This window comes from Saccoglossus kowalevskii, chromosome 21, assembly GCF_978046115.1.
Source record: "Saccoglossus kowalevskii chromosome 21, keSacKowa6.1, whole genome shotgun sequence".
NCBI classification, from domain to species: Eukaryota; Metazoa; Hemichordata; class Enteropneusta; family Harrimaniidae; genus Saccoglossus; species Saccoglossus kowalevskii.
In genome coordinates, this window is record NC_140661.1 from 13,941,808 (window position 1) to 13,954,529 (window position 12,722).

Consider the following 12,722-nt stretch of genomic DNA (forward strand, 5'->3'; position numbering starts at 1 on the left):
TCGCAACGCGGCGTTTTCTTTTGAAGTAATGCGTGCCACGTTTGTTTAGGTTATCAGTTCTTATCGTACCGAGTAAACGTTGCTGAGCAACAACATTTTCATTATATTTCACAAAATAACGCGAGATCTATTCATATTACAATCAACTATCGCGATGCATCGCGAGACATAAAGACAGGAAGTGACATAGATGACAGGAGTTGTCAGTGAACTTCGAAAATGGCATTTACGGAAAAATTTGGCGAATCTGAAGACGATAATTACGAGTGGGAAGCTATTTTAAGAGAACATTTTGACGAAGATAATGACAATTTCTCTGTAGAACTTTGCAACCCCTGATCGATCTCGTGTTTTTCATTTCCTGAAATTAGGAATAAAAAGAAATATACTGGGCTATTTTTATACAAAACTATGACGGAAGTCAAACAAAATCAGTGAAACTCGAAAAATCAACAATACTGACACACAATAGAAAATTGAAACAGTCACTGAACAACGCGTAGATCGCGTACTATGAAGTCGAACGCGACAAAAATAACGCACCTCCAGTTTTTAGCGTTACTGATCACGCTGAGAGAGATATGTACATGACACTAGCTATCTCATGTTTCGGCATCCCGGAACACGAAAACAAAACGGGTAACACACAAAGAAGTATGATCGTTCAAAACGCAGCGATAAGCTCTCTCCGAAAAAATATTGGAAACCTTCCGCAAAATCCGCAACAGCCAGAAATATCGTTTCAAAGTTGCTCATTATATATTCAAAAACTATTTTAGGTAAACACTAAGACATTCAGTTACTTGTAACTCCCCTGATTCTTGGTCGATTCTTAAAATTCTTACACAGCTGCAAAGGTCAAAATGTCCAGAACGCATCTCCCCTTTTTTAAAAATATATCCGGATCCGTTTTACGAAGAAATACGCAATTTCCGAAGGAGCGCGAAGTGTGCAGAATATCCAGTGCTCGGTAAACTTCGACGGTGTCTATGCCAATGCTACAGAGCTTGGCACGCATAGCATATACAATTAAGCCGATTAACACCTTAAACAATAGGCGTTGCGAGTCTGTTGTATTACTAGTCTGAGTTTTATTTCACTATCACAGTACCTTGAATTCTTAACAATATAAATACATAGGAACATGGTCAAACCTAGCCCTGCGTACAGTGCTGTGTGTACCACTGTACGGGGACGCGTTCGGTTGATAGATGTCCCCATTTATCAACCGAACGCGTCCCCGTACACACAGCACTGTACGCAGGGCTAGGTCAAACCAGTTACCAATTCGTGGAGGGTATACTTATACTGTATGATCCCCGATCGAGCGCAATTTCAATATAAAAGTTAAATGACTGTTTGCCGCCGAAGTAGGTGTCTCTTTCACTTGAATTAGTCTATGGGTGGGCACACATTTTGTAATTCGTAGTTGTTTTAGCAGCATTGCCAATATATCATGCTAAATCCATTTATCATTTAGTTTGCTTACGACTCAATTTTGGCGCATGCGCACGCCCTCTAACTACGATTCATTTCTGCGTAGATGAAAACCAGATGAACGCATTAATATCGTTCAAATCGACAACTACTAGTATGTCTGGTTTTGTTTGAATTTCAAAATCGATTAAATCTCTCAGAAACATTATCTTTTTATTGACGGACGACTACAAGGCCTTTCTCTCGTCACTAGAGGGAGCTATTCACACTAAAGGTGTATTGCGTCTTCCTTTAGACACACTACCACGGGGAGTTGGACAAACTTATGTATTTTAATAAATTATTAAATAATAAAATGTTATATAACTTTTCTTTTACCCCCCCCCCTTCCTTGGATCGATTTCAAGTAATCACTGATCCTTGTTTATACCACTCTTTCCTTTATCACAATCTTTGTTACCCGCTAATGTTACAATGTATATGCAAATTTTAACGCGTGATGTAGACACACCCTATTATAGTAAAATTTTACTTGAAATCGATACCAGGAAGAGGGGTAAAAGAAAAGTTATATAAAATTTTATTATTTAATAAATTATTAAAATACATAAGTTTGTCCAACTCCCTGTGACACTACTCACGATCACGCACGACTGTATGGGTATGAAACGCGTGGCAGATTTAAGAGAGGGCGTACTTCACTAATATCGTCATTACTCATACACATCCATAATGTAATGCGACAGAGACTTCATTGTAAAGGTGCCTCCTCCCCCCAACTGAACATCTTAAATCCACCCCTGTATAAATCCTATAAACAATACACATTTTCAGCAACTGACAATCACTATGGTGATTCTGACAGTACTTTCAACTGAATCGAGTGAAATACTCAGTCTCCGTTCATTTGCATATTGATACAAGCAGATTATTGTAGGTTATGTTTTGACATCTCTACGATAAATGGCCGTCATTCCACCATCTTGGATGATCATTGAAAGGAATATCCTTTTTGTGAATTTTATTAAAAAGAAGTAATCCTAAATGCGTAACACGATTTTATCTTTAAAAAAACACATACTTTTCATGAGTATTTACTCTCAAACATGAGTACCAGGTATTTTTCCAAAGTTCCCCCCAGGGAACTACAAAAAGTGCACAGATTCTCTCATAAAAAAAACAAGACAAAAAAACATGAAATACATGTTATAAATGTTCTCATTGTTGTTAACTATTCTTTTTTATTTCTAAATCGGTATAAATGACGTATGGTAATATTTTAATAAAAACAATCAGAGAAACTGTACAGGATGTGTACACCTATAAATGAAAACTTGATCACCGTGGAAAATACGTTACCCAAAAATAGACATCCCACAATGGTCAAAAACTGTTAAATTTTAAAAATAATAATTAAATTTCCTCCCAGTGCTTGGGGTTTACAACCACTACTCAGAGATTGGCCTGTTTGAACTGGTTTATGATTTTTTCTAATTCAAGAAAATGTGAATTATTAGACACGAGGCTAAGATGTTTATTTTTGTTGATGTGACCCTCTAAGTAGGCACTAAAAAATCACATTTCTGATTGTGACTCTTTGGCTTACTGTTTATGTTTCAAAATCCTGGGTTGCTAAGTGAGAGATTCTATGTGTATTTTATTTTTACTTCATTTGAGAGACGGCCACAACATCAAATAAAACAGGCGTCTTAATCTGAATCAAATATCACAGAAAAAATAAAAACAGTAAATTGTTTTGTCCATGACGGAATCTACCCTGCCAAGCTCACACCCTTCACACCAGAAATAAATTCCATCGCAGGTTGCCATGACAATCAAGCAATAAACCTATAAGATTTGCTGAAAGAGGGTTACCATAGCGAAATATTCATGCAGTTCAGACAGGCCAAACAAGACTATGCACTGAGAGTTCAAAGGTCAATACATGTAAATACATATTTAAATTGTTATATATCTACATATTTCCATATTCATAAATCTGTACACTTTGTCAGCTGACAGTGGAGTGGATGTAGGTCATAAGTCAGATGGAACACTGCGTACGCCATGATCAAACAGCAAGTAAACTTCTAATAAGTCGTTCTCCGCATGTTGGGATCGCAGTACAATAATGTTACTGACGAACACGTACACTGTGTCATCTTGGTACAAAAAACACATTGAATATAGTGCATACAATTATGATTATGTAGTTAAAGACAGCAATAAAAGTGAAAGATTGGTTATTGAAGCAATAATACTCATAAATTAAATTGTACACAATCAACAGTGAAGATTCATTTATATTTTCAGGAACATACCAAACTTCTACTTTCATCATCAAACTTTTTTTTAAACACATAGCTGTGAATGAGCAAGTAATTTATATACATTGTACTTTTTCAGTGCAGACCTGAGTTTTGTTTAAATCAAATCTTTCAACATTTTCCAAAACTTTGGAAAAAACAAAATCATATCACTGTCTGAAGTTTGAGGGCGCTTCACAACTTACTCACATTTTAAAACAATGACTTCTCACAAAATTTTACTTTTTCAAATCAACTTTCTGAATTTCAAAACCAATGGCTAAGATGGTTGAAATTTGCTATTTGCTCGACATATTCAACCCTGAGTTTTATTTCCAAAATTTCAAGGCAATCATTTATAGCAGGTTTTTTTGCAGATACTAACACAACCCATTTAAAGTTTCACTCCGAGAGCATTTATTGGTGACTATCATGTGACATATTTGGTTGTTTGAGTGAAGTTGTGCAATTTTGGGGAATTTTACTCAAATTTCAACACTTTTCAGCACGAACGTACGTATGCTGGTGATCGTTTCGATTTTTAGTGCTCTTTACCAACATGCATAGATACCATCTTTATTTCCACTTATTGCACGTTGCGTTAATTCTAATCTCAACAAACTTTCATTTTTCCCAAGTAAAGCAACGAAATTCATGCACTATAAGAAATGTCATATAATAGTCCCAAGACCCCCAAAAAGCTCTTTGAATGCTTTCAGAGTCTAACATTAAGTTGATAGGTCCATATAAGATTTTCTCAAAGTTGAGAAAATCTTAGGGAGTCTATATGGTTTACCATATGCTAGGGAGTCCACATATATTTGTCTCCTTTCCTAGTTTGTCTAAGCGCAAAATGATCTCAAAGGTGAGTGAATTTAAAATTGACATGTATGATTTCAGACACCTTAGGGAGTCTATATGGCTGCTAGGAAGTCCATATATATTCTCTCCATGCCTAAGGAGTCTCTGATCACATTAACCTGTGTATATTTCAGCTTGACAATGAAATAGAGCTGACAGAGTACTCATCTTTGTTATTATTTTTGATGAAGATGTTAGAAATAAGAATTATTATCAAGCTGAACAAGTAGCCTGAAATCACTACAGATTTGGGGTAAGCATCCACAGCAAATCTGGAATGTTCCATTTACATACAGGGGGTAGAGAGGCTTAGTTATTCATAGACATTCTCTTCACTCAGTCTTAACAGGATAGTGTGAAAAGAGAAATGAAAAGTTGACAAATCAAACATAGGGTTAAAAAAACAACAATAAAGTCACAATTAATAAACTTTCTTAGTAATATATTGAAATTCTATAAAAAATACTAAAAATCGGTGATTCAATCAACTTGTATATGTGTGAGAAAATCAACACCACTTTTATGTGTATTTTATTAACCCTTTGAACACCATACTGCTGGAATTTTGGCATAACATTTTTACACATTTTTCTATGTTTTTTCTGTTAGTTTTGGATCAAATGGATATAATCTTCCATTACTTACATTTCCTAATCAAAATATTTGGAAAAATATGGAAAAATTTATGTGAATTCAACTTTGGCATTTAAAGGGTTAAAGGTTAAAGGTCAAAGGTTTAAAACCTGAATAAAAGTTAAAAACATGAAATGTTAGCATACTGTGTTGACAATGAAAGTCAAGTGGGGGTGAATAGTTCCCCTCCCTCTTGCAAATAATGGGCTGTCTCAGAGGACTAAACCAAGAAATGTTCATAGGGAAGGATGTGTTCCAAATTGAGCGGAATGATTTGGTTATTGTTATGGTAACTGATATATATTTTTAGTAAACAGTGCTTTCAATATGTATTTCACTAAAAAAGTATGATTCAATTTTGCTTCCCATCGCAAATTAGTTTCTAAGTACAGTGACACAGATGCACAAACATCACAACAAGTTTTCTTATTATTTTGTTTGTACTTCAGTAGTCTATCAGGAGACTTAAAACGAGAGGTTCGTTACCTGCGTACACGTGCGAATTGTGTCCCAAGCGACAATTACAACGCACGCTAAAATGCAAAGGCTCATAGGCAAACGCAACGACACACTATGGCCATCTGACGTATGCGCAGGTGATGACTCCCCCACTTTAAATGCTCACTTAGTTTATCATGTCTAAAGTGGTCACCACATTTTATACACCATCCACCCCTATCTTTTAGTAGTTGAATCTATGTCAACAGGCATATACCATCTTGGAAGAAGGGGTATTTAAATGATGATTAGAGGGGTGAATCGCGCAATTTTCCCGTCAAAATCTTGGCTATAAACACTGCGTAATTAAAAGAAACAAAAACAAATAACAGTTACCTGATTTTAAAATTATTAAATTAACACTAATGCTCACTCACAAATTTCGTCAAGTTTGTAAAGAATTTATAACAAAAACTGTTCAATAACAGGAACAGTAAACGAAGCAAAAGTGTGTTTGTTTTAATCAAGATTAAAAATGTATCTATGAGAAAATATTTCTACTCAAGTTTATGGCGGGAAATATTTTGTTCTGTCTGTTTCTAAATATTGTCCTGAGGTATTACCAATGTTTGCAGCATTTTTGTAGTAGATGCAGGCAGTTTAAAAATTAATCTTTTTTAAAAATGTAACAACAATTATGAATTACCACAAGTAAATACCATCATCACCAAATGAGAGCTAAAAAATGGTTTATATTTAATGTTCATTTTTTTCATCATTAAATATTCAACAATTTGAAAACTTCAAATTGAGCAAATTCACCATTCTCACAAATAGTTCACAAAAAGTTTCAAAATATACTACAATTTTTTTTTATCATGTTATGCTGAAAACAGCTGACAGCCAAAATTCACAACTAAAAAAAATTCAATTAGTATTGTTCAATTGATACGGTTTCATGAATCAGTTTTAACAAATATTTGAGTTAGTTGTATTTACGAAAAAAAAAAAAAAACATTTCTCACTAAATGAATAGGAGGGAAAACGTCCCTGAGATACATATACCCACAGAAAGTTCTACAAAATAGTCTAATATGGTGTGTTAAAATTAGTTATACAACATAGTTTAAAATGGTGTGTTAAAATTAGTTATACAACATACTCTAAAATGGTGTTACTATTCCAAGTTTTTATCATGTTGAACTCAAAATGCCAATTATGAATTTTCAAGTTGTCATATTTTTCGAAAACTACACATTTGCAAAATATCTTTTTATCAAATTTAAACATGATTTATCATTCAATAATGTTGCATATACAATTATATTAAACATATCGTACATGTATTTATAATAATAGTCACATTAAATATTTGTTTAAGTAAACAGATCACAAAGATATTCATGAATATTCATGAGCCACATATATTTGCATTCACAAATATCTATAATTCTAGGGAAGCTCTACTAATATTTACTTATCTAGGGAGTATTATTCTTTATAATGACATGCATGTCTTTGTAGTGAACCATGATCAATACTTGTTTTGACACCAATTTAGGAAGTTCTGCATTTTCATAATAAAGTGTTATGAAAATTTGTTAGTCTAGGGGGGCATCCTATGTAATGACAAATCTCTCTTAATAGCAAACTTTTATGAATATTTACCATTCTAGGGGGCAAAAATCTATATACCGACTCTTCCTTTGTGTAAAATACTGTCAAGTTAAGAAATAGGACCACCATTGTAAACAGAAGCATAATAACATTAGTATACCAAATTAAATTTTTTTTACACAATTATATTTTGTGCAAACAATAAGCAAAAAATAAATTGTCTTACGGTTTATATAAACATGCAACTAAGCTTGACAGTAAAAATAATAAATGTTAATTATTTTACCAAAAATTGCAAGCAGGTCTCATCAAAGTCCAAAAATGAGGTGTTACATTGCTAACAATAATACACCCTGAAAACACCAAGATGTGTGACCTTAGAGGGTCAAAATCAACTTCTATTTGCCATTGTGTATTTACTTTTTCACCACAATTTCCCTCTTTTCACCACAAATTAACAAAATCATCCCGTTTATAGTCTACACTTTCCGTCAGAAGACTGGGACAAAAATAGCAAAAGGTTTGTCCAAAATTAGAGTTCATTTCTAGAAATATTGAAGAATATAAGAAAAAAGTGCTAACAAATTTGGGCGAGAAAGTCTGATGGTGAAAGATTACGGTGGTCAATGAAAATGAAACATAAAAAAAATAGTTTTTTTATATATTCCCAGGAGGTTTTGGGGGGTAAACTCTATAATGCTGTCAGACATAATTTTTGAGTTTAAAAAAAACACATTCAATTTCATTTTGGATATTTAGAATATCAACTTCTCTTTATCCCTATGAGTGTCATTTCGATAAAATAAAACAATTATTTTCAGGCATTTATTTATATATTTTTTTTGATAAAATGGACATGATCTCCTATTGACTGAAGATCTGGAACAAAATATTTGGTAAATATATGAAAATAATAAATTATTTGTGAAAAGTAAATTTTTTTTACCTTTCTCAAAATAAACTTTTTATTTTTTCAACAAATTTGATCTGACCTGCCGGCAACGGGAAATATGTCCAAAGAAATGGCTGGCTATAATTTACACATCAACCCTTTAGGATGGCAATAATTACCACTAAAAGCAGATATTTAGTATATTAAACCCCCCTAAGATGGGAATGATTATCACTGTAGGTACATTGACCCCTTAGGATGGCTATAATTCCCACCAAAAAGGATGAAACTAAATGCACCCTTTAGAATGGCAATAATTTTCACTAAAAGCAGATATTTGGTACATTAAACCCCCCTAAGATGGGAATAATTATCATTGTAGGAACATTCACCCCTTAGGTTGGCTATAATTTCCACCAAAAAGAATGAAATTATATGCACCCCTTAGGATAGTAAGGTTGATCAACAAGATATTGTGGTTACAAGGCAAGATATACAGCAGTACTAAAGAAACAGAATTCAATAATGAGTAATTTAAATTTATGTTGAGTATAATGCTCCCTTCCAATTAGAACTAATGAAGGGCGCCCTCATGTGACAGATGCTAGAAGTGACAATAATTATCATAAATTTCAAACCATATCAATAATATGGATGTGTTAGATACAGAGCGATAACTAAACACAAAACTAGAACAAGGTGAATTCAATATCAGAAGGGTTTTGTTTTTTGAAATTTCCAGAAAAAAGTGGAGGGATTTTTTTTTTCAGTTAAAAATAAAAAAAAATATTAATGCAAAATAAATGCAAAAATATCGCACCAATTAAATATCTATAATACAAGTTAGTATATCCAATAAAAAATCAAATATCCATGATTTATTACAAAGACCACTGACAAACTGTATTAGTATAATACCTAAGTCGGGCAAGAGTGAATTAAATTTGGAGATTCTGCAAAAAAAATAAAAATAAAAAATAAAAGGGTAGGGAAAATGCTAAACTTTACGAAAAAATGGAATGTACCTTATTTTTCGTGCAAATTCTATGCAAACAGTCATTACCCAAGTTGGTTTATTTGTTTTCTAAAATGTAACATGCACTATAAATGAAAATATTTATTAAAGGGAGTCGTGCACTATAAATGCATGTGTCCAATCAATGGATACGTCTCAAAAATACGGTGAGAATTAAAATATTGGAAATAGGCAAAGGATACTTGACAAAATTGTCATTGTCATTGTCATGACTGTTTATAATTTGGATAACAAGCCAAAATTATGATTTCAACCAAGAAAATGTTATTATTTCTTTATCATGTTATTCTCGTGACGGACTAGAGTATATTTCAGAGGAGATGAGAACATTTCTTTAAGCATAATTGTAGAAGTCTCCCTATTGCCCGTATTCATCACAAATAATGTTTTAAAAATGGTCCATATGCCAACAATGAAACAAACGATATACTAAGTATAAGATTATATTGTTGTAAAAATATGAAGGGTTAAAAACAATTGATTTTTGACAATTGTCCGTGCCTACATTATGTCCACGCTTTGATATTAAAAAGAGAACAAACTGATGAGGTAGGTTTTATTTTTTTGGTGTATGAGTGATGAAACCCTGTCCCACCATCCAAGTTGGATTTTTTTCGCATTGTACTTATCAATCCATACTCTGGTACATGTGCCATGTAAAGTTTTTTTTTCTTGATATAAATTCATAGATATTTAAAGTTTCAAGGCACAGTTCCCATTATTTGTTACCCCTTCCACCCCTGCAATAAAATAGTCCACATCCATATTTGGTCATATGGATCATACCAATACTGATTTCAAGGGTGGTTGGCTGGTAAAAAAAGCGTGATAATTACGAAGCGTCCTGCTCAGGTATGTCACTGAACAATTCCACATGTAACGCTGGAAACTGCAGATGTGGGTTTTCTTGAAGCGCTCGGTTCATCAGTTCTGCGTAGCTGGTACTAATAGTACGTAGGGTTGGCATAAACATCAATACCTTGGCTAAAAGACCTGGTTCTTTTGGATGATTTCGATGTAGTATTTTGGTAAAACACTCCAGAATTTTCTCTTGCAGCTGCTCAATAGATCTTCTATCTCTTAATCCCTGACGATCTAGAGTAGATAGAAGAGTAAAATATATCCTGTAAAATTTTCACTTGGTTTTAATTTGCGCTGAAGAAATAATTCAGTGAAAATATAATCCAGCAAATATACCATTTTTCTATATTTTACATTCATCTTATCAAAAATCAGTGAAAATAAATTACATACAAAACACCCAAAAAGTCTTTTCAGCGAAAATTAAAACAAAGAATTTTACAGTAAAGCTTTTCATGAAATAGTGAATTCTATTGTTTTCAGTGCTGCATGTATTATTATTATTATTATTATTATTATTATTGAAAAGTTAGGAGCTAGTGAAATGATAAAATCTGGCAAAAAATGTGTTTTTTGTTGCACGTCTCAGTTTGCACATCACCCTTTTTATATACATTTTAGTGTGATTAAAAGTATGCCCTCTATGGCAACTCAATAGATTTATGCCCTCTATGGCAACTCAATAGATTTATGCCCTCTATGGCAACTCAATAGATTTATGCCCTCTATGGCAACTCAATAGATTTATGCCCTCTATGGCAACTCAATAGATTTATGCCCTCTATGGCAACTCTAAATCACTTGTTCTCGGCGTCCTTTGCGAATGGCAAGTAGGACACAGGTAACTAGTAATGGCCATATTGTTTCACTAGGCCATGACTCCGGCCCAGTCATGTGACTAAGTGACGTCACATGACTAAGTGGTGAATAAAAAACTATTTCTTTTGTTATAAATTTGCACAGAAATAGCGATAAATGCCAGAAACATCTCAAATATGAAGTCTAAGCAGGCAGACTTTATGGGTATGGCATACTGAGGACTTGTTTATGGAAACGAAAATTGGAATGTTTTCAAATTACGTCACATTTGTCACGTGCCTTTGGGCCAGAATCCCGGCCCATTGGAACAGTATTGAGATTACTAGTTACCTGTGTCCTACTTGGCATTCGCAAAGGACGCCGGGAACCAGCGAAGCCCCAAGTATGCCCTCTACATCAACTCAATAAATTTTCTGCCTTCTATGGCTACTCAATAAAAGTATGCCCTCTATGGCAACAATTTTGGATGTGTTTAAAAAGATAATATATTCAGGGTTTAGGTTCTTGTTGAAATCAACAAACACACAATTTAAAGTTGCATGAATTTTGGAAGCAAATTTGATCAAAAATATTTTTTTTCGAGGGCGATTCAATTATTTTCGCAGACACAAATCAGATTTAGAAAAAGGATTACTTTGCAGGGAGAAATATGTTTTGAAAATGGCAGTGAAAAGGTTTAAATATGACCTGCTAACAGCGTTCTATTGACATGTATTACTACATCAATTATCATCTAATTAACATAATGAATCATCAAAAATAGAAATTGAACAAATACAAGCACGCTTGACTGATAAAATAAACCCAAGATTTCAATGATATTTTAATTCAACAGTTTGTCAAGATTTCAGTTGAAAAATATGATTTCGTTGACTAAAAATATCTCCATGGCAACCTTGTCCAATTGTTAGTACAATTTCGCTCTACCTCTATGCTGCAGTTAATTTGATAGATACGCTAAAAGTATTATGGATAATAGGCAGTTGTCAAGGCAACACTATCATTTTCTCATCAGCAACATGACACAACATTTTCCCAGCAATAAATGATTATGTAAAGGGGTAAACCATTAATTTTAAAGGAGTGTTCATGTGACTAGGTTAGAATTCAGGCAAATCTCTTTTTAGTTATAAATTAATGTTCATTTATTGACCTCTTAGAAAGAGTACGTGTCGAAGAGGTCTCCCTAATTTAAGCAGATTTGTTTGTTTTTCTGTTTTCTGTCATTTACTTCTTTTTTTATTAAAGAATCCACCCCTCCAGACATAATGGTTCACTCTGTATTCAAAGTTGAATGTACTGTTGAGTAAATCTTGTATAATTGAAACGTATTTTCAAAGTATGGTGATGCAATTTTAGATACAGACAAATACGGTCTTGCTGAATATTGTTTCTGAGAAAAGCAACATTTTAATTTTATTTTTGCATTAGTTTCCATGGTTAAAATTACATGTTTTTTGTCTATTAACCCAAAATTAAAAAAAAAATCCTGCCACATACACCAAGAGATAACGCACAATTCATGTTTTATACCTATGATTCGCAGGTGTGTGCGTATATGGAGTGAATTGTGCGAAATCGAGTGGTATACCCGACTTCTGCAGTTCAGAGGTGGTTATTGCTATTATATCAGCATTATTTTCATATAGTATTTAACGATGGAAGCAACACAAAAATGTTCAGAATTGGAAAAAATTAAATTAAACTGCAATGGCACATCCTGGACCCATTCGGAGTAAAATGTATTGGTTCCTGCATCTAACATGTTATCATCACAGGTACATCAGCACAAGCATGAATGTAAATTATACTTGTTTTTAAA

General features: G+C 33.3%; 1 protein-coding gene across 1 annotated transcript in view; it reads right to left on the reverse strand.

Moving 5' to 3' along the window:
- Positions 1-2,658: 2,658 nt before the first annotated feature.
- The window catches only part of LOC102804755 (nuclear receptor ROR-alpha A-like), a 53,324-nt gene continuing 43,260 nt past the window's right edge, over positions 2,659-12,722 (reverse strand). The window contains exon 9 of the mRNA XM_006811991.3: positions 2,659-10,315. Within this exon, the coding sequence (XP_006812054.2) occupies positions 10,053-10,315 (263 nt within the window). The 3' untranslated portion in view covers positions 2,659-10,052. The remainder of the gene's footprint in view (positions 10,316-12,722) is intronic.